The sequence below is a fragment of the Pinus tabuliformis genome, chromosome X (genome assembly GCF_031772625.1).
Source record: "Pinus tabuliformis cultivar Carrire ecotype Pingquan chromosome X, CPIR1, whole genome shotgun sequence".
Lineage (NCBI taxonomy): Eukaryota > Viridiplantae > Streptophyta > Pinopsida > Pinales > Pinaceae > Pinus > Pinus tabuliformis.
In genome coordinates, this window is record NC_142308.1 from 293,102,322 (window position 1) to 293,125,923 (window position 23,602).

General features: G+C 39.3%; 1 protein-coding gene across 2 annotated transcripts; it reads right to left on the reverse strand.

Annotated features, from left to right (window-relative positions):
• Positions 1–20,103: 20,103 nt before the first annotated feature.
• Positions 20,104–22,099, reverse strand: LOC149139552 (uncharacterized). Of its 2 annotated transcripts, XM_089448695.1 has the most exons (4): positions 21,790–22,099; positions 21,637–21,699; positions 21,378–21,531; positions 20,104–20,383 (listed from the first exon to the last, which is right to left on the reverse strand). In XM_089448695.1, exons 1-4 carry the CDS (start codon positions 21,985–21,987, stop codon positions 20,376–20,378), a joined length of 423 nt encoding a protein of 140 aa, XP_089304821.1. In that variant the 5' UTR covers positions 21,988–22,099; the 3' UTR covers positions 20,104–20,375. The 2 variants fall into 2 exon arrangements, with proteins under 2 accessions (XP_089304821.1, XP_089304820.1); XM_089448694.1 differs by lacking the exon at positions 20,104–20,383 and having other exon boundaries at positions 20,748–21,531; positions 21,790–22,098.
• Positions 22,100–23,602: the final 1,503 nt, after the last annotated feature.

The following is a 23,602-nucleotide window of genomic DNA, read 5'->3' on the forward strand; positions in this document are numbered from 1 at the left end:
TTTCTTTCTCTTCAGACGACTGTAATAGAAATAAACAACGACCTATTGAGTACAAATATGCCCACCCCAAATGCTCAGAGCCGAAGGTGCAAGGCGCGAGAACAAAAAAAACTCTCTGACATGGTTTTCGTTCAATCTTTTCATTCCATAGACTATGGTCGTAGGTTGGTCGACTGTTAAATAGGTGCACTTGAAAACATTTAAAGCTCACTCCAAAGTTGTTGGAGGTCTTTCACCTCGAATCCCTCCGGCTCCGCGCCAGGACAACAATAGTTTCACTGGTTGGAGGTCTTTCACCTCGAACCAGGACGTTTGATTTATTTCGGCAAGAAAAACGACCAGGGTGGGAGTTACTTTGATTTGGCAAGAACCACAACCACAGCGGAAATCGAACCCAGGACCAGGGTTGGAGTCGAGCCCAGGACGCTTGATTTATTTCGGCAAGAAACACGAACAGGGTGGTAGTCGAAGCCGGGACAGTTTATTTTGATTCGGCGAGAAAACACATCCACGAGGTGTCAACACATGCTTTTGATAATGATTCAAATCGCCTACACAACACTCTCCATTGCAATAAGAACGTTTAGTATGTATGTTGTCTTTGATAACTCTTTAAACCTTGCAATCCTTCCACCATGAACTGTAACCCCTGAAGAGTCAAAGGTAAAAACAGGCTCGGTAAATTTAATCAGAACTGCAATACTATGTTCCTTTGTCTTTCCCGGTGAATTTGTACTGAGATGTACTTCAGGTCTTACAGTATCATAAATAAATATTACTGGTGCTGGAGAAGAAATAGGTGTCCTTTTCTTCTTTTTCTGCTCTGTTATTGCTATTTGACAGTGTATAACAGTTAATAGTAAACCAAGAACGCTGCTCTTCTTGAAACAACAGGCACAGCTGGCACAGCTTCGAGAATTAGATGTTTCTTTATGCCCTGAGTTAGAAGAGAGGCCAGATGTTGAATGTCTGCAGTAACTGGTGGTGTTGAAGACCTTGCATGAAGTTGAAGAGCTTTTGGGAGTTGTCCCGATTCACAAGTCCGTCAGACCTGAAAGTGGAAGGTGCCGATAATCGTGAAGATGGTAGTCATCCTGAAGTAGTGATTCGTTGCTGGCCAATCACTTCAACATGATATGATGCTCTTCCTCAGCACAGAATGATTTGAATAGAAACGACGCACAAATGGAAATGAGCGTGAATGAATGAGCGTGGGAGGACGGCGTAACTCCACATTTGAACAAAGGAAAACTGAGATGAATCAAGGTGCTAAAGCCATCTCACGCTGCGCTCAATTGAATGAATTTTATTTGAAAACCAGCACTTGCACGTTAACTATTTCCTAACAGAACTGTTTATATATAAAAAAGCTTGGAGTTAATGGCACCACGACCGTTGAAGAGGTAGTGTTTTGCAAGGGCGCTCACCCAGAAATTCCAAAGAAGTTTGAAGTCTTCAAGCGTCCATCCATCTCAGAGCGGCTTCTCATAAATGTATTTGGAAAATAGCACCGCAAACAACCGGTGTTTACCGCTGGTCGCCTGGTCTTAAGTGCAGAAGCGGATGCCTTTAAATTTGGCCCAAAACGCCCAACCGTTCTCTGCTCATATACTCAACCATGGTGTCCTCAAATTTGGCGGAGAGCCCATACAGAACCTTCGGCACCTTCTCAAGAGCAGCGCTTGAATCGACCAAGAAAAACACTATTGAATTGCGTTTTGGGTATATCAATCGGTGTTTGGGCACAATCTGAGGTTTGGAGACAACGAGGAAAAAAAAACGTTTACCATGCAGATGCGCAGGGTATGATGAGGCCGACAGTAAATGACAGAAATTTTATGAGGCAGCAAAAAACTGATGCGCAGGGATTCAATGAGGTACAGAGAATCACGCAGAGGAGCGCTGGAATGATTTTTGGACAGAGCAGGTGTGGCAGATTTACATAGCCGTTTGAGGACAGAGCGCTGGCAGAATTTAAAGGACAGAGGGCGCAAGTAACGCAGAAGAGAGAGAGCGCAGATATGATTTCTTCGGTCAGACAGAGAGGCTTAAAATAGCCAGAGTCAGCAGATTTCTAAAAAAAATGAATTAATGGAGCTTTATAGGTAAGGTCTGCACAAATGAAATATACATAGAGACCACAAAACAAGTGGCTCAAATATGAGCAGGGCCAGAATTCGCTTGCTCTGATACCATGTTAAACACACATGGACAGCACAAGAGATGTGAAAGATAAATCAGTGAGTACATTTTTTTTATTAACAGGAGATGTACATTTATAATACAATGTTGTGACTCTTGGGTTTCAGATCCCAAGATCTCTTGGACTGCTTAGTCTTTTCGGCTTCCACACTAACCCTTTAGGATTAGGTGTCCAACATTTGACCAATTCTGAGCAGTTTCTCATGGAGAACTTCTGGGAGAAGCTGTAATCTGTTGACCTTGTTCCTTTAGGGGTTAGAACAACACTTTTAGGGAGTTAGGAGCCCTTGGTTTATGGACATTTCATGCTTGGGGTTGTAGGGCCCAAAAATATCTATAACAGTTGCCCTCTAAAGTATGAGGCCGTTAATCTTTTGGTGTCGGGTGAAATGCTTTATTATGAGGATCTGAAGTTCTTTCAATGTTGGGAGGAGACCTGTAATAAGATACAATACAATACATTATCTTCATACTATTTTCACAATCTAGCTGAGGCGGGCATTCCCATGCTCAGCTTTATAAATTCATTTTAATGTACATAGGACAGACAATCGTCTAAGTGTAGACAGATGATTCTGATAGAGCCATCATCCTTTTGAGTGGATGATTATCTGTGCAGCAATGATGTACATTTAATGTCTTTATTTCCCTAAATATACATCGCAACCTGGATGGATGAAACTAGATCCAGGGTCTTCAATCTCGTCCGATCTTCACTCAAAGTACAAGTCGATCCATGTGAGAAATGTTCTGAAGTCGAACATGGAAAGACATCACTTGATTACCAGTCAATGATGTAAACTGTTAACAAGCGCGAGAGGAATCACCAATAATGATAATGACCCTCAAGGTACTGCAGTACAATTCACGTGGTGCGAATAAAGGACTTGGCGTCGAACACCACGCAAAATCTTTCGATTGAAGGCCATTGATGTAAACCTGTCGCCGGAAGTGAGAAACTTGCCATTGAGGCATGCAAGCTTCAAAGTACTGAATGGGGTGTTCCTAGATCAACTTCTCGGATAATGAGCTGATGTCGACAAGAAGTGATCCGTCACAGGAGAGCCTTAATGAATCCCACATCAATGACACGGAACGGAGCAAATGATTTTGATGGAGGTGAAAATGATCTGGTGATATAAGGTTCAGGGCGGCGGTCATGAAAGAATGGAGTATAATGTATGGTAGTGGGTGAGACACAGGTGAATTCACTGAATGACTTCTCTTGAACATATCGGCGACACTGATGTGATGGATTGGTAGCATTAACCGTAAACGTGGATGGTATGGCGTGACCATGGTGATGTGACCGGTGAATGAAACAACCCAACCCAACTCGGACACGGAGCGGAAGTGTCATGTTCAAGAGCGACTTGCTACCAACAAAGTTTCTTTAAGTTTTCTTCCCAATTTTTCCCCAGTCATTGCTGACTAGTACCTCTTTATTTTTGTCAAGCTTGAGGAGGATAACATATGCTTGTTCTATAATTTTCCCTTCGGGCAAACCCATCGCTATGTTTTAACGAGCCTAGCGATAGTGAAACTCGTTCTCGTCTATAGACAAGTTTGTCGCTATTAATCTTTTTAACGAGTTTAACGACAAAGATAACTCGGTCCTTTTCAATTTTAGAGAGTCTGAAAAGGAACGTAAAGGTAACTCCAAAATTCCTTTTTCGTCATCTAATCCCTTAAGTCCGAAAAAGTATAAAACGATACAGAAGGGATGAATTTTCGATACTTTTAATGAGCTGAACAAAACAAGCGCTCGATTTTTTTCTGTAATAATCCCTCAGGTCCAAAAAGATTAAAATCTAGAGGAGGGATAGCACTTCCTGTCCCTTTAACGAGCTGGAGAGGCCAATGGCTCGGCAATCTTTTCATATTTTACGAGTCAGTTGAAAAGAGCTTAAAGGAGACTTGTTTTTTGAGGAATGAGTGATAAAACGGGTAGCAGCTGATTCCAAGTAAGGTTTGGAATTTTCCAATCATGGCAGTGTCACAAGGATGGCTAGTGAAATCACTCTTCACAGCTATTCCTCAAAATGGGTAAACAATCAAATGGAGATGAATGATCGGCCAATGAAAAAGTGGAGGTGACGGTGCAAACACGACCAAGGCTTTAATGGCTGAAGTACTACATTGACGATGGTTATTTACCGGAGAATAGTTCATTTTTTAACGAGCTTAAACGCAGGTGGAAACATTTGCTCATGTCTTATGTTTATTTTTTAACGAGCTTGAACTATGTGCTAAAACTGCTCGATTAATCCAGTCGTGTGATAAGAATGTCTCATATAAAACGGCAACTTTTAGAGTTTTGCCCCACATCCTTTCTTTATGCAAGTTAGGAAACTACCAATCCTACGAGTTTAAAGGGTTAGAGGTCCTATAAATTTAAAAAATAAATAGTCGCTCTTCGCTTGCACACCAAAAGGCTTGCATGCCCCCAGGTATAAAACAGAGTTTCAAGGTTACCTTCTATTCGAGCTGACAAAATATTTGTTTTATCAGGAAAGATATACTTCTTACAGGCTACCCAAAGATTGTTTTATTCACAGCGCAAACAAAACACTTCTTCGGCGATGTCTATCGAAATAAACAAAGGTGAGTGGCGATGCCCGCCAACTCACATAACTTTGACAAGAGAATCTTGTTCCAGTCCAACTCCCTCTTCCAATCATGGACGGGAGTACAGAGGTAATATTCTCTCACGGAAACCTACCCTATACCCGAAGTTTTCCTGCCGAAGCAGACCAGGGTGCATGCCCCCTGGGTTTCAGTCATGTCCCCCCGAATCACTCGCGCTCATTGGGTGGACGGACTGGAGATTGAGACATTTCTTGCGTGAAAAGACCATTTAGGGATGGTATATGACTATTTGCTATGCGTGATCCGGGAAATGAAAGCTGGTCTACGAGCTTGACCACTCTTCCTTCGTGCGGAAAATGCATCACTCTAAAGAGTGATGAGACAATGGCTCTCATGCAATAAATATAGTCTCGTCCAAGGAGTAGATTGTAATCCAGGGGTCCTTGAACTACCATAACGTTCATGTGAACGGTTTTCCCTCTCAATGTTATGGGCACATTGGGAAGGATCCCTAACGGTTGACTGGTTCCTTTATCAAAACCTATCAGATTTCTCATCTCAGGCAAAAGCGATGGCGAACCAAGCGCTTTCCAAGCAGTTGAGGAAAGGATACTCATAGAAGCCCCTTCATCTATGATGGTACCAGCCATAACCATTCTATATATTTGAACAATAATTCGGAATGCTACACTAGCTGGTAAACAGGGTCTGCCTAGTTGATTCTAGTCGAAGGAGACAACTAGGTTGCTTGGAGGTAGGACCGAATAGACAGCCGGGTACGACTCTGACGAACTTTCTTCCTACAGTAAAGGAACGAGTAAATTGCCCCCATGTTCGTTGGAGTCTGTGCTTATGAAAAGAATTTGGACGGTGTCATCCTTGTTCTCTTCAGTGACTGTATCATTTGAAGATGGAATCTCTGAAGGCAAGACCGGGTCAACTGCCGCCTCGACCTTTTGACTTTCGTCTGGTATGGGTTCAGATGGTTTATCTTCATTGATAGATGCTTCGGCCGACCACCTGAGTGGGCCAACCAGATTTTCAACTAGTGACGGACTCGGCAAGAGTTTTTTTATATCCAGGAGGAAGTCGTAACGGTGAAACCGGACGATCGTCCAAAACTCTTTTAGCTTCGTCTAAGAAGGGACAACGGTGGATGGCATGATCGCCTTTGCACAGTTTACAAGGAAATCTATATCTTCCTTTTTGTCCTGGGGCTTCACTTTCACTAGTCGACGGTGTGTTTTCAACATGATCATCAGAGGTTGACGACACCGGGTTGTGCATACGAGGAGACCAGTCCCTTAAGATCTGAGGGATGGAAGGACAATCTCTGTGATAGTGGTCTCCTTTGCAAATGACACATGGCGATTTAGGCCTGGTCGGTGCAGTGTGTGGATTTTCGCTAGACGACACTCGTTTTCCCCCAGTCGCTTTTGGCTCCTTCTTCTTCTTCTCTTTCTTCTTCTTTTCCTTCTTCTCCTTAGGTACTTGACTTTTGGCTTTACCAGCCCCATCAAGCGAAGAGGAAGGAGGAGAGGAAGAATTAGAGGAAGTAGAAGGTTGGTGGGTAACTCTGGACTCGTCTAGTCGCTGATTCGATTGTTCAGGAATTGTGGTGTTCTGAACGACAGAGGTTGAGAAGAGCCATACAGGCAAACCAATTGTCAGTCCTGGAAGCGACAATGTGGCCATATGGGGTGCACCAACATCTCCCCAAGAGTAGAAGGGACTAGGATTTCCTCCAAGGGGAATTCCTTGGTTGGTGGATTCCATTTTCTCAACCCAAGATCAACGTAGGAAAGGGGTAATGACAACTTGTTTTTTCAGTTTTTAAGAGTCGAGAAAAATCAAAGGATGACTCTAGTCTCCTTCGATTTTTAATGAGCCTGAAGTGACAAGTGCTTAGATGGACCTTTTCCGTTAAGGAGTCTGAAAAGGAACGAAAGGGACTGCTCTGGAAATCTAGGTAGAGGGATTACCAAACCAATCGCAAAACTGCATAATACTTTTTACGATACGGCAGTCAATCTTCCCGAATGATGTGTTCAGTGCATTGCGATCGATAGGGCGGCAGACACGGCTTCCTATGGATAAAGGATTTAAGCCTATTGGGGTCTCCCAAAATATACTCGACGGTACGTGGGAGCACAAGTCCGTACTGGCACTTATCGTCTCAAAGTGGAGGAATCACCCACCCATCAGTGAGAACAAAAGTTACCAGGCTTTACGATGCCGGAATACGTCTCTAGCCTAGACTTCTAAATGTTGTGCATTAAGTTCCAAAGCGTTGTTGGATTCATTGAATTTATTTTAAGTTGATCTTGTTTATGAAGTTTGCCTTTCGGGTTCACCACGAGATGTAGATGTAATTCCTAAAATGCAGTCTAAGATGATAAACAAACTTTTTATCTCTTTTATGCAATGAAAATCCTAGCTACTATGGAAAAGAAAGAGAGAATCTTTTCAGAAAGAGCAAAGAGCACACTCTAAATGCACTTTCCTAAATCAAGCCAATCAGACTGTCTATATGCAAATGCACATGCACGTATTTGTTTTTCGACTTTCTTAGTATATGGATGCTAAAAAGAAAGTTGATGCACAAATCTGAATTTCTTTTCAAGCGAAAAATATAAACAAGTTTCTTTTCGAAATAAAAAAAATGGAGACGATCACAACACCTTACGATTTTGAAATGAATACTCGTTCTTGACACTAAAAAATTACAAATTTAGACCAAAAGCAACAGTAACAGGATAATCGACCATCAATAGCGATCAAACTCTTTCCTACGATTGAAATCGACACTTGCAACAGTTTCAAATCAAAGGACGACAGTACGATTACGCTACTTTTGCAAAGGAGAACTGTAAATGACTCAACAAACACACAAAAACATCTACCGTTCTTTTGTACAAAGGAGGTGGAATAACAACAAGGAAAAGGGGTTTCAAACAGACATATACTGATCACAGGTAGCAAAATTCAGGAATAGAACTGGAAAGAATGATCCACAGAAGCCACAACTGCACAGAGCTAGTCTGATCAGCGCACCTGTAACACAGAGAATCTGAAATGCAACGCAAGTTGTCCACTCGGGAAGTGTGCTGAAATTCAGAATCTCTGAACAGTACCTGCGCTGGGCAAGAAACAAGACTCTGTTCGGGTTCCGGGTCACAGTTTGCAGTTCAGTTCTTGGGTTTTGGCCGAGCAAAAAGCAATCAGTAATGCAACTATCAGGGGTAGATCTAAGGAGGATCTAAGAGCTATCACAAGGGCAATCAGATAGTTTGTGAATCAATTGTTTAAATCATAAACAAATCCAGTAGATGGATTGAAGTAGCAGTTGTCTACTTTGCATTTGTTATGGCAAATGCAGTTCGAATGCTACTTGTAAGTTTATGAAATAAACAACAAAGAATGATAAACAAACAAACTAATTAGCTCCCCAGTGGAGTCGCCATTTTGTTACAGGGAAAAGTGTCTATTTAGAACTGCTCTATCCCACTAAGGTGTGACAGCTGCCTTAGAAACAAACAGAGAAAAGCTACCTTTGTTTTTCCTTTATGAATTATAGAGAGAGAGGAACAAAAAGACCAACCTTTGTCTTGTGCTAATCCTTCGATTTGATCCCTCTCTTCTTTGATAGTCCTCAGCTACCTGCTCCCTTGCACGTCCAGCTTCACAAAGTACCTGTAAGATCACAGAAGCATAGCACTATACAAAGACATGGATCTATAATCATAAACAATCTAGGATCAGATGTAAATTGACCATACAAATGTAACAAGCATCAATGATATAAAAGCATGGAAGAAAACTCAAATAGCTTTTATTGATAAACAAGAAAAGAGCCAGGAGGAGTTACAACCAGTTGTTCCGACCCAGCATCAACCTCCCAGCAAAGAATCCCCTCTTCACCTCAAACAAAGCTTAGATCACCCAACAATCTGATGTTTGTCTCTAGAAACCAACAGCAATTCCTTACAATATGCAAAATTCCAGCCTCTGGATCTCTGGGATGAGGGATCCATATATAGATATCTGTAAGGGGGATGAGTCAGCTTGTGATTTGATTAGTGTCTTCTCTCTGATAGTTCTTGCTTCCACTTGGACACTGAGGGCCTCTTACTCATCCTTGGTCGAATTCAGTGAGGCAAGTGTCACAGGAGAAAATTCTGGAAGCTTCCATTGCCTCTCCACCTCGCGGAATGACACTGCCATTTGTCATTTCTCGCCCATCGCACCCCACAGAAGGGACTTTTGAAATGTAACGCACCCTCACAGTGTATTTAGGTGAGATGCAACGCTCTTAGCTAGTGGAGCAGCTGCAATGATCCTGTTTTGACCAATTCAGAGCAGTTTCTCATGGAGAACTTCTGGGAGAAGCTGTAATATGTTGACCTTGTTCCTTTAGGGGTTAGAACAACACTTTTAGGGACTTAGGAGCCCTTGGTTTATGGACATTTCATGCTTGGGGTTGTAGGGCCCAAAAATGTCTATAACAGTCCATACCTATAAGGATGCCGTATCACCCCAAGGCAACACATTCAAATTTGCCATGATGGACTTGTTAGCTAATAGTAGAGGGAAATTACTAACTTTGGCCAAAACTCTTCTTTTTGCTCCTATGGCTAGTTGTACTAACCAGGGATTTTTAAACTTTAGAGCTTGCAATTTACATTGTTCCACTATCTTGGGGCTAATGTAACTCAAGGTAGCCCCAGGATCAATTAAAATAGATATAGGTCGGTCAAAAACTTTACCTTCAAATTCAACCATGGTTGGCTGAAATTATGCTTGATGATCTTCAAGGGCAACATTAATTTTAGGGAGGCTTCTTGCTACTTCTCCCACTGTAGATGCTTCTTGTATCTACGAAATTTGATCAGCTCCTTTGCGGGGTGGGTAGTTTTTGACATAATACAGGCCTCTGCATCGCCAACACTCTACAGGTGGTCTATTAATTAATTTTATTTCAGTTCTGCTAGCTTGATTATTCATCCTGGCACATGGTACTTTAAATCTAGGATGGTTCTTATTTATATTTCGGTTAGTTTGACCTTTATATAATCCCTTATTGTCTGTTCCCTTATTTCCCTTGTGGCTGGGAACAAATTTGCTTCCCTTTTTGTCAGTCCATATTTTTCTCAAGTACCTCTTTGGTTTGTTTTGCTGACAGTAGATCCGTGCATTACAAATAATTTCATCCATGGTTTTTGGGTTGTAAAACTCCAGTCGTTCTTTCATGAGACTAGTTCTTATTTATATTTCAGTTAGTTTGACCTTTATACAATCCCTTATTGTCTGTTCCCTTATTTCCCTTGTGGCTGAAAACAAATTTACTTCCCTTTTTGTCAGTCCATCTCTTTCTCAAGTACCTCTTTGGTTTGTTTTGCTGACAGCAAATCTGTGCATTACAAATAATTTCATCCATGGTTTTTGGGTCGTCAAACTCTAGTCGTTCTTTCATGAGACTGTTGATAAAATGTTGCACCTTTTTTTTTCTTTGCATATGTAAGGGACATACCAAAGTAATGACATAAACTTTGTTATGAGCTCATCCATGGACATTTGGCCCAGCCGGAGATCATGAAACTCGTTTGCTTTTTCTTCATAAAATCTATTTGTTAGATATTTTTCTTTAAAATATCTTTAAAATTTTTCCCAGGTTATACTTTGTTCATTTACTTCCGCTCACCACAGTGTGGCTTTTCCTTGTAGCTCGAAAATAGCCAAACGAGCCTTCAGATTATGGTCGTACTCGTACAACTAGAAATACTTGTTCATATTGATGAGCCATGCTTCCGTCGCCTCTTCCTGTTCACCATCAAAGAGAGGAGGCTTTATTTTTCAGAATTCCCCTTGAAGTTCTATTTTCTGCCTTTTTTGTGTCTTGTGATTTGACACATTATCTGATTCTTCTTCACGGTTCTCATCGCCACCTTCTATTTCCACATTCTTCATTCGAAACTCTCGTTCCCCTGTCATATTTCCGTGTTTAGGGCTAAGGATTAGTGGTCGATGATTCTGTCTGTCAGATAGACTCTTCATAATTTTCTCCTGTTCCCACATCAGTCTTTCATTCTCTACCTGTAGTCGGGCCATCTCATCCTTCAATCCTTGTACAATCACCATGATATTTGTTATGGTATTTCGCGGCTCATCGCTCAACTGCACCCAAACCTCAGGATTTCCTTCCTGAAATGATGTGTGTCCTGCCCCCATTACAGACCTGTGTGGTAAATTCCTAGTTCTTCTCATGCCTTCTCCTTGATTCCTACGTGCACATCACTGAGTTAATTATTTCTTTATTCCAGAGGTCTCATTTTGACAACCTGAGCACTCTGATACCATATTTCACACATCTACCCATTATATATATGTAAAAAAAAAATTGGCGATATTTACATCTGTAAATTTTAAAAGTTATTATTATTATATATATATATATATATACACGATAACAATGTGATATAAAACCAAACTATATTGTTACCTTTACATTTTTGTCAGTTGCTACAGTCGAACACATTACTATATATAAATTACAACATAATGGCTTGTCTTTAGCCCAACATGTTTACACAAGATCGTATTAATTTAATCTGGCGATTTTGATTTATCCGGCATATCATATCCCGAGACTTGACCGGAGTCATTTACTGCGACTGGCGACTCAGCTCCGATATTTATCACTCCAATAGTCATGCTTACCTGCAGTGTTAATGTTGTAGTTGTGGCATTCGGTCGAGGTGTGGTGTATTTACTCCTGTTGCGTGTTACCCTACGGTACTACCTTGTTGTCAGATTTGGAGGGAGCTCCTCATCGATTGTGCCCGGTCTTCGAGATGATGGAACGACGAAGAGGAGTTTCAGAGATCTATGCCTCTCGTGTTGGATGTCGCTTCTCCATTTCTGTCTTTTCGGCGAGGGTTTCATCAGCTCAGAGGAGGGCTTCGTTCTAAGCTATGGTAGGTCAACAGTCTTGAATCTTTTTGCGAAATGGTTTGTTGTTATGCACGAGACTCCATACAAGTCTTCACTCGGATTTGGTTCTTTCCCATGGCACGTGTAAAATATTTTTCCCGTGCCCGCGTTCTGAAGGGAGAAGGGTTACTACCCACAATTCCATTTCTAGGTAAGGATAGTTAATTAGAGTCTCTGTTTTTCCTCATTTCATTTGTAAATTGATTTCATGCACAAATTTTAGGTGGAAAGGTGGTTTTAATGGAGCCCAAGATTTGGGAGGAGCATCGAATCTAGTCTCATCTCCTCTTTCTAGGCGTGGAATTATTATATGGACAAATCCACCGGGTATTTGTGTTTACCTAGCTTGATTCTTAAAGTGCTCTGATAGTCGAAGAGGTTAGGATCCAGGAGGGTTATGCTGTTGCATACTTTGTCACTGTTTCTGGTATTTTGTTTTCAAAGGGAATCACCAGACTCTTAAGGCAAAGTCTGTATATTGTTTAAAGGCACCAGGGTTATCTCCCCGACCTATTTTTAAACTTATTTTTCCTTTGCATTCTCGGTTATTAGACTATGACTCGTTATGGCTTGCATCGCAGAATTATCTAAGTTACATTTTCAGCTTCCTCTGTAACTTTTTGATTGTTTAAATATATCTATGAGTTTTATTGGCAAGGAGGGTTTCATATGCTAATAGTGATTGTTGCATTGTTCATTCTAAGATTGAGTAGGTATTTTTTGCGGAATGCCTGTTTGTAGTAAGGTCGAGGTTCCATAACCTGTTGGTCCTGACCCAGAATTCCTTCTTTACAACTTATAAATGTATATCTTGTTGTCTTTAAATCTTGCGAACAAATAGATAGAAGTTCTTGGTAAACAAAGTTCTGGTCACTTTTATTTATTCTTCCTCCAGTTAGCATAAATGGTTTGCTGGTCATTGATTTGATTGATAAAGAATGTGTTGCTATAATATCTAGAGTTCGAATTCATTTATTCATTTCTCTCGATTGCACAGTATGGAAAATCTCTCTCTCTCTGTTTATTTAATAACTGCTATATTGAACATCAGAATTTAGATTCCCACTTACCCTACTTATGATAAGTTTACGGTCTTACTTATAAACCTGGTTAAACAGAGGTTTGGTAGTTACACTTATGAGTAGTAATACTTGCATGCTTATTTTTATTGTATACTTTGGCATATGTTTCTAAACAATTCTTTGCTTATTTAGTATATAATCTTGGCAAAAGGCTTACTTGCATAAACTCTATCAATTCAATTATTTCCGTTATTCCAGTGAACATACCATGAGGGTTGGAGTATATAACTACTTCAACTAGATATTGAAAGTGGTTTTTAAAGCTATTAATTAAGGTGCCCTGCAAATCAGATTTCCTACTTAATTAGTGTAAAGTTATTTTAGTTATCTAGAATTCGCTATTTTCCAGATTTGGTCCAACACTAGACCCTGCTATCTGTTGTTTTGTCTCTCAACTTTGAGACAACTATCACAGTCTGTCCCCCTGAGCTGTTCCTGATTTAGGAACCTTCGTCCGCTCAGCTATCTGGTCCAAAGCAGATGTAACCACTGGAAGGTTTCTCTGACCTACCAGCACAGATTTTCTTTTCTTCACAGATTTTGTTGTTCCTGATTTAGGAACCTTTGTCCGCTCAACTATCTAGTCCAAAGTAGATGTAACCACTGGAAGGTTTGTCTGACCTACCAACACAGATTTTCTTTTCTTCACAGATTTTCTTTTCTTCGTTCCTCTATTTTCCAATTCCTGATGTCAGATACCCTTATCCTTGATTTTTTTGAATAAATCCTCAAGAAATCAGTTAGGAACAGGGAACTATGTTCTTTCTAACTAATTAGCAACTAATTAGCAAGCCAAGTAAAACATTGATAACTCTTTATTTTTAATGAAAATATTGTTGGGAATTTCTGATAATTCCAGAACAAAAAATGAACAGAGAATAATGTTTTGTTTCTTAACACAAAAAAAAGGGTTTCACACACAAACAAACTTGTATTCATTAACAAAACTAACTTTTACAAAATTCTTCCTCTAACAGAGGGATTACACCAAGACTGCTTCAGAGGAAGTTCAAAAACTTCACTCTGACTCTCAAAAAAAAAATTAACACTGTTGTGTGTAATTTTTTTTCTTACTTTCACGCTGCTGCGTATTACATTACATCTCAACAAAAAAAATGGCGTTACATTTTACTTGTACTGTAAAAAAAAAAAAACTACTCCCGTGAATTAAAAACAATAAAATTAAAAACTTCACCTACATTTAACAACCGTAGTAAGTTTATATTAATTACATTCAACAACCGTAATAAATGTAGTAAATTTACATTAATTCCGTTTATCTGACACTCATTAATCGGACGGTTGTTGGCAATATCGCACAGCCTTTTTTTACCGAACTTTACATGCCGGGGAAAGGTTGTATTGACAAACCGCTCAGGGTACGTGTCAGCCGATGAGTGTGATCGCTGCCCCCCCGAGAATTACCACCATTCCGTAAAAGGCGGTGCGGGGAATCCCATGACGGTTTTGCAGTCGCTGTTTAATGGCGGATTCCGGCAAACGCTGCAGTTGAAAGTAATATTTCAACACTCCCCTTTAATTTCAACTGCTAGGTTATTAGTCATACCCAGACATTTCCTCAAAAACTCAAAACTTTTCTGCCCCAATGGTTTGGTCAGAATATCTGCAATCTGCTCTTGAGTTCTGCAGTGTTCTAAAACAATTTCTCCATTGTTTACCAATTCCCTGATGTAATGAAACTTTGTGTCAATGTGTTTCTTTCTCTTATGAAACACAGAATTCTTGGATAATGCAATCGCTGAGCTATTGTCACAAAAAATCACAGTTCCTTTTGATTGCTCTTGGCATAAACTCCTTAACATCCTTCTCATCCAAATTGCTTGACATGTTGCTGCTGTAGCTGCCACATATTCTGCCTCTGCTGTAGACAACCCTACAATAGGTTGTTTTTTAGAAGCTCGTAAAATGGCTCCTGAACCCATGTGAAAAACATAACTGGATGTGCTTTTTCGATCATCTACACTTCCAGCCCAATCACTATCAGTGTATCCAATTAAATCTGAACATTCTGAAGCAGTATATAAAATGCCAAACCTTTTAGTACCTTTAACATACCTCAGAATCCTTTTTGTTGCCTGCAAATGTGCTTCTTTTGGCCTCTCTATGAATCTGGAAATCAAACTAACAGCATGCATTATATCTGGCCTAGTTGCAGTCAAATACATGAGGCTACCAACTATGCTCTTGTACAAACTAGGATCAAAATCCTTGTTGTTGTCCTCTTTGCTAAGTTTTAATCCCATCACTGTGGGAGTGATTGCTGCTTTGCTCTCCTGCATATTAAATCTTTCCAACACTTCATTAACATATTTCGTTTGTGAGATAAAAATCACATTTCTATTTTGGTCTACTTCTATTCCTAAGAAGTATCTCAGCAAACCCATGTCAGTCATTTCAAATTCTTCTTTCATGACTATTTTGAAATTTTCAATAAGGTAATCATCATTACTTGTGAAAATAACATCATCAACATATAACACAACAATTAGTATTTTACCATCCTTTTCTTTGATGTAGAGGGTGGGTTCTCCCTCACACTTTTCAAATCCATTTTCCAGTAGATAGGAATCTATCCTACTATACCACGCTCTTGGTGCTTGCTTCAGCCCATAAAGAGCTTTCTTAAATCTGCACACTTTGTGCTCTTGGCCTTTCTTTTCATAGCCTAGAGGTTGTTCAATGTAAACCTCTTCCAATAACACTCCATTTAGGAATGCTAACTTCACGTCCGTTTGGTAAACTTTCCATTTGTTTTGTGCTGCTATGGACAACACTGCTCTCACAGTTTCCATTCTAGCAACCGGTGCGAATGTTTCCTCGTAGTCTCTCCCATGCTGCTGCTTATATCCTTTGACAACAAGTCTTGCCTTGTGTCTTTCTATTTTGCCTTCGGCATTACTCTTGGTCTTGTAGACCCATTTAACTCCAATGATTTCTTTTCCTTTTCGTAGTTCAACTAAATCCCATGTCTTGTTTCTTTTTATGGCATTGATCTCCTCATCCATAGCTTCTATCCATTTCCTATCCTTAATTGCTTCTTCGAAATGAACAGGGTCATCAACATGACAATATAAAGAAAAAAAAGAGTTCATACCTTCATTTGTTGCCTCTTGTTCATAAATGTCACTTAAATTTCTGAACTTCTTACCTCTTTCATTTGGTGTACAAGTGCTTGAAGAAACACTTAAATTTCCTCCTTGTGGTGTGCTTGGAGAAGCACTTTCATTTCTCCTCAAGGGTGTCTCTTGCTGCCTTTGTGTTGGGGCCGCTGTTTGGGGATGTATTTCAGCCATCTCCTCATCATCTTCATCATGAGACAAAGAGTTTTTAACATTCACTGTTTTCTCTATGCTTCCATCCCAAGCTTCCTCCTCAATGAAATGAACATCTCTACTCACAATAAGCTTCTTGGTGGATGGGTTATACAACCTATAAGCTTTGGATTCCTTATTGTATCCAATGAAAATACATTTCTCCCCTTTGCTATCCAACTTCTTCCTTAGTTGATCTAGAATGTGTGCATAAGCCACACATCCAAAAAATTTCATGTGGGTGACTCATTGCTTTGTCCCACTCCATGCTTCTTCCGACACTCTGTTCATGACTGCTTTTGTAGGGCATCTATTCAAAATGTACACTGCAAAGTGTACAGCTTCAGCCCAATAATCATTTAGCAAATGCTTTGCTTTTAACATACTCCTCGTCATATCCATGATTGTCCTATTCTTCCTTTCGGCAACTCCATTTTGCTGCGGAGTGTACTTAGTGGTAAACTGTTTATGAATTCCATTTTCTCTACAAAAACGTAGAAATTCTTTGGAAATATACTCACCGCCTCTATCAGTTCTTAGAACTTTGATATGCAGCCCACTTTGGTTTTCTACAAGTGCTTTGAAATTGCAAAATCTTTCGAACACTTCACTTTTTTTCTTCAGGAAATAAACCCAAGTTTTTCTAGTAAAATCATCAATAAATGTTAGCATATAGTGGCTGCTTGCAAGTGATGGAGTTTGCATCGGTCCACATAAATCTGAGTGGACAATCTCTAAGGGTGTTTTCGCCCTTATGTTTTTCCCAGATGGAAAACTTTCTCTATGTTGTTTCCCCAAGATACAACCTTCACAAAGGCTGTCTGGTTTTTCTATCAATGGTAATCCTCTTACCATTCCTTTTCTATTCAACAAGTTAATACCTCCAAAGTTGAGATGTCCAAATCTCAAGTGCCACAACCAATTTTCATCTTTTGGTTCGCTTTGGAAAGCCTCTTGTGTCACTGCTTCTATTTCTTCTCCATTTTTTAAATCTGCTTTCATTCTGAGAGGGAACATCCTGTTCCTTGTCATCTTCACTTCAGCAATATATTGTTTGTTGGGTGTTTTATCCATGATGGTGCATACATCATTCACAAAGAAAACATTGTACCCCTTTTGAATAAGTTGTCCAATACTTATGAGATCACATTTCATTCCACGAACATAATAAACATCTGCTATGGTTTTCTTTTCACCTTTCCTTGTTAAGACATTTACTTCTCCTTTTCCCATAACAGAAACTTTACTATCAGTCCCTAGTGTGACTTGTGACTTCACACTCTGATCTAACATAGAAAACAGGTCTATGTTTCTTGTCATATGGTTACTACAACCAGAGTCTAGGAACCATACATCTTCACTCTTTACTTCAGTCATATTATAAGCTAAAAACAAATTATCTTGGCTGATATTTTCTCTAGTGAAATTTGCACTAGTTCTATTACTCATATCATGCTGCTTCTTCCTACATTCATTTGCATAATGCCCATATTTTTTACAATAGTGACATTGGACATTGGATTTATCATACCTTTGTCCTTGAGCATAATGTTGTCCAGTTTGTTGGCTGTTGCCTTGGCCTTAGTTCTGATTTGGATTGCTGCCTCTTCCTTAAGCATTTGCTGGACTGTTTCTTCCACCTCTGTTTTGGCTTCTGCCTCTTCCTCTCTTTTTTCCTCTGCCTTGACCTCTTCCTCTTCCAAAGAACATCTGGGTTTTAAAGGCACGCTCTAGAGATGAGTTTTCATTTCTACTCAATCTCTGCTCATGTGTTATCAGTGATGCATGTAGTTCATCAACTGAGAAGTTTGTGAAATCCTTTGTCTCTTCTATGGTGGTGACAATCACATCGAACCTTGAGGGTAGGATCTTCAATAGTTTCTCCACAATCCTCTTTTCTTCAAGAATCTCTCCATGAGACCTTATCTGTGTGACCATTCCAATCACATGTGTGAAGAATGAGTCAATATTACCTGACTCCTTCATGCAAAGAGTCTCAAAATCTCTTCTCAGCAACTGTAGTTTTGCTGTCTTCACTTTCTCCATGCTTTGATAGACTATCTTGAAAGTTTGTCATGCTTTTTTGGATCTCTTGGCTGCTGCTATCCTTGGAAACACACTCTCATCCACTGCTTGATACAAAAAGTAGAGGGCTTTAGAATCCTTCTTCTTATTTCTCTTCAACAGATCTTTCTCTGCCTAAGTTAAATTATTAAGCTCATTTTCATCTGTTGGTTCTTTAAAACCATCCTCAACAAATTCTCATAAGTCTTGTGAAGCAAGCAAAGCTCTCATAGTTATTGCTCAATAGTCATAGTTTTTCCAATTAAATTGTGGGAGCTGAGTATTACAGATACCCATGCTAGTGCTAGCTCCAGCCATTCTTGCACTCTTAACTATGCTTCAAAATACTTAATTGTGTATTTAAAATAACTGACTGCCCTCAACAGTAACACAAAAAACTAATTTGAGAAATACCTTGAATTCTTTCTTGACTGAGTCTTCACTCTTCTGGAGAAGTTGCTGCAACAAGAAATCCTTCCTTCAGCGTCTTTGACACCTTCAAAGAGCCTGGACAAGCTCCGATACCATGTTGGGAAATTCTGATAATTCCAGAACAAAAAATGAACAAAGAATAATGTTATGTTTCTTAACACAAAAAAAAGAGTTTCACACACAAACAAACTTGTATTCATTAACAAAACTAACTTTTACAAAAGTCTTCCCCTAACAGAGGGATTACACCAAGACTGCTTCAGAGGCAGTTCAAAAACTTCACTCTGTCTCTCAAAAAAAAATTGACACTGCTGTATGTAAATTTTTTTTCTTACTTTCGCGCTGCTGCATATTACATTACATCTCAACAAAAAAAATGACATTACATTTTACTTCTAGCATAAAAAAAAAACTACTCTTGTGAATTAAAAACAATAAAATTAAAAACTTCATCTACATTCAACAACCGTAGTAAGTTTATATTAATTACATTCAACAACCGTAATAAATGTAATAAATTTACATTAATTCCGTTGATGTGGCCCTCATTAATCGGCAATATCGCACAACCTTTTTTTACCGAACTTTACACACCGGGGAAAGGTTGTATTGACAAACCGCTCAAGGTACGTGTCAACCGATGAGTGTGATCGCTGCCCCCCGAGAATTACGACCATTCCGTAAAAGGTGGTGTGGGGAATCCCGTGACGGTTTTGCAGTGGCTGTTTAATGGCGGATTCCGGCCAACGCTGCAGTTGAAAATAATATTTCAACAAAAATTAAATTCCAAAATAGTTTTTATAACTTAGAAAATATAATTTAAATATTTACAAAGTTTGGAGATATCACAGAAGTTAGGGGATATCACAGTGCCGTTAAGATACATATATTACTCCTATAACCATCGGAACTGCTTGTTTTATTGAAAATATTACTCCGCCTCCATACAGGGGTCTGGTTTTATTGAAATTCTTTGCTTTCTTTTATTTAAATAATTAATACTCAGAATTCTTCCTCTTATTCCATACTGTTGTTTTATTGAAAATATTAAGCCTTTGCCTCCTTACTGCCTGTTTTATTGATATTAATCCTTTGCTTTCTTTTATTCAAATAATTAATATTCAGAGCTCATTCTCTTAATCAAAAGAAAAACGAAACCCGTCCCCCCCTCCCCCCAATTCAATATTCAGATTTCTGAAAGTTTTTCCATTTAGAACATTGACCAGCTAATTATCAAAACAAAATGCTTTATTCAAAATTCAGAGATTTGGAACTCCTCCTGAATCAACCCGGTTAATTCAATAAAATCTGACATCGATCTACAACAATTACCTCATTTCTCGGGGAAGAGCAAGGTTCTACTCTTAATGTTTTACGGAAAATATTCATTATTCGGTTCAGTGCTCATACTCTAAAGAAAAGAGAAACCTCCCTTATTCAATATTCAGAAATATGGAAATCCTTTCGTCTAGATCAACCCAGTGAATGCAACATGATCAACCTAGTCAAATGCAACAAGATCTGGCACTGATCCGACCCAGATCCGACCCAATAGCAATTTAACCTAATGCCTAGGTGATGCCCTGAGAAATAGGTTCTACCTCTTCTCCTCTAATTCCCTTGTATTTTACTGAATATCTCTATTCATGCTCAAAACAATAAGAAAATGCCATCAATCTTCAAGTTACTGCCCTGTAAACACAGAACAAAGGACTTATTTAGGATACCACTATTCCACCAAAAAAATTATCACAATTCAATTATAACCAGCTTCTCATCACATAAATCCTTGTAAGCAAAAATTCGTCACAACTTCAATTAACCCTATTTTTATCACATAAATCATTGTAAGGAAAATTCCATATGGAGATGGGCAATATATTCGTCTGGATGGCCCAATGCAGGGATTCTTGTTTTGCACTTTTCGCACCTGACTCAACTGAAATATGACATGAGGCACGAGGTATGAAAGTAAGCCATGATGCAAAAGAGGCAAAGGCAAAACGTGGCAACCAACTCGAAAGATCGAGCCCCACCTGCATGAAGCTCCACTCAGTACTAGTCGAGAAACATCCACTAATAGTCAAGAACACATCCTTGATATCAAAGTCTCAGGTACAGCTCCCTCAGTGAAAATCGGGTCTTCAATTCTGAGAACAGTTCTGCTGCTGCTATTCTGGTTTCCTTCCTGCAATGAAGAATAATTCACTCTGGCAAATGCAAGGTCAGTAGGAACTTGGTAGATGTGAAATGGAACTTTGAAGTCTTGGATATGGAGTCCATCTCATCCGTGAACTGATCCGATGCAGAGTCCAAAAACTGCTTGTCAGTGACAAAAATGAGACTGCCCACGAATATCAAATCCCTCATAACGAAACCCACTGAGAACAGCTGTGAGAAGAATCAGACAGTTCTCCTCAATCTTTTTTTGAGGCATAAACAACTCGGCAGACATCATACTTGAGCTTCTTGGCTCCTAAACTCCTCCAAAATGCTTCTGCAGAGCAGCCATTTTGCTTGCTCAACACAGAACAGGCAGCATCTACACTTTCCCACTTCGCCAGTCCAATTATACGCTTACCGTCCATGGAATCATAGAATGTATAGGAATGCAAACCCTTGGTCTTTGTGAAGTAAGCCTTCAATAAAGCAAGACAACAGTAAGATAATTTGTCAGGATTTTTACCTCCCGAGTAGATCCTTCGCACACTAACAACGTCTCCTACACGCTTTTGCCTGAACGCAGGCAACCCCGAATTGGACTCTTCGCAGTTCATGTCAAACCACCCGGAGTCCACCATTCGAACAGCAGAGGAAAATCCCTTTGTGAATGCCGCAGCCTGCAACAAACAAATTATCAATCCCTGATATAAATAGAATTGAATCAGAAATAAATAGATGTAAATGAACTAAAATCTTATTCTGTTTGAAGATTTTCAGGTTACCTCTGGAAGATTTAACCAGGGATTTGCATCTTCCTCGCCCCTTTTCTCAGCAACAGCCGCAGCCTGCGATCAGGAAGTTTAACAAATCTCATCAAATATTGTTGTGTGTCTAGAGAAAGCAAATGTAGTCGAGGTAAAAAAAACAAAACATACCCAATTCTTGCTGATACTTCTGAGGATGTAAATGCTAATATCCGATCTGCTACTGCTACACTTCTCAATGGAGGCGGCCGCAGCCACCAGTTGAGCCACAACATCATCCATGTTGCAACCTTCCTGGGGTTTGAATATCGAAAATGAAACCCTTACGCTTTGTTCAGAATGCATGATGTTTGCTGCTGATATTGCCATTTTTTCAACGATTCAGTGATTGTTCAAAATTTGCCGTTGCTGTGTCTGGAACTCGGTAGTTATAGCCTGATAGATTGGGAGAAGCGTCATTAGATATTTGTATTGTGACTCCTAGATCTCTATTAATGAATTTGAAAGTCGGTTCTGACAGAATTCTCTCTCTCCCCGCTACATACGTGTCTCTTACTTCCATCATACATTACATGACACGATGTGCGTTTTCCGATTAAAAAATCAATAGGGGATCAAAATGGAGCCGGTCGCGAGGTTCCGTCTTGCTGTGTCATTGCTTTTCTACTCCCAAAATTTTGTGGGCGAACATGTGTCTCGACTCTCAGGAATTGTTTGCACCTTTTAGCATTATCGCAAGGGACAAGGAAAGATTCTTTCTTACAAACCAGTCAACATACGTCAAGTACGTTCGAGTGGTAGGTTTCAATTTTCGTGCCGAGGTTACTTTATTTTCATTTTCAATTCTTGGTTTTTTCCCAAATCCGAGAGTATAAAAATGATATTTTACCTTTGCAAAGTTATTAAATTCTATAGTGTTGCTATAGGGTTGTTACATTAATTTTAGACAATACATCTATTTTATAATTGCACTTATTTATATCAATGCAGGAACATTTCGTTCAACATCTTTAAAATAGACAAAATTTGACTTATGTATAGATTTAAGCAAAGTGAAGGGAATTTGTTTCTTCCTTAGTGTGCTGGAGTTAAGTCTACTGTCAATTAAAATTTTCAACATGGTTCTGAATTGGGATGCCAATTTGTTATCCAGGGACGCATCGAAATGGCAATCTCTAGTTGATTAACCAGGGTTCGGTGGGGTGCCCTATTGTTTGGTAAGCTAATTCATCCAATGTAAAATTGGTTGAAGCGTAAGACATGAAAATAGCTTATTTCCAATAACTTACTTCCAGGGTTCGGTGGGGTGCCCTATTGTTTGGTAAGCTAATTCATCTAATGTAAAATTTGCTGGAGCGTAAGATATGAAAATGACTTATTTCCAGGGGGATTCTAATTCTAATAATATACATTTGAATATTGACTAAAGTTTAGTCGGGGAAGTCCCATAAGGCAGGGACAATATAGAGATTCCTCATATACACCTGAATATACCTCTGAATATTGACTAGAGTTTAGCGGGGAAGTGCCATAAGGCAGGGACAATATAGAGATTCCTTGCAGAAAGCGATGTCATGTCTAAAGGCAATAAGTCACTGCAGTTTATCATGGTTATTTATTTTATTTTTTTTAAACTTATATTACAACTTTTATGTTTTTTTAAGCATGATGTAGATTGCAAGCCTTGATTTTAATATGAAACTTTCACAACAATTATTTATTTTCATGTATGTGGGTTGTGGGTTTTCTTTTTCACAAAATCATTTTATATCCACAGTATTCAAAATCCATGACCCTACATGATTCTTCTCCATATTATGTTTCTCCACATTACTCAAATCAACTTGAAAGCTCCCATACTCAGCCATTTTTTGTTGTTAACCGCCTCCTATACACTATCTTATATCTTTCACCCCACATCCCACATCAATTAAACTCCTATTTATTTTTCTATGCCATATTACAATGTCATAGCCGACACATA

What these genes read in the sequence shown, in the direction of transcription:
- LOC149139552 (XM_089448694.1), bottom strand. Translation starts at nt 21,987, where the DNA reads ATGGCAATATCAGCAGCAAACATCATGCATTCTGAACAAAGCGTAAGG. An exon ending in GAAGTATCAGCAAGAATTGG is followed by an intron (nt 21,700 to 21,789) that starts GTATGTTTTGTT and finishes TCCTGATCGCAG; the next exon opens with GCTGCGGCTGTTGCTGAGAA. An exon ending in CCTGGTTAAATCTTCCAGAG is followed by an intron (nt 21,532 to 21,636) that starts GTAACCTGAAAA and finishes TGTTTGTTGCAG; the next exon opens with GCTGCGGCATTCACAAAGGG.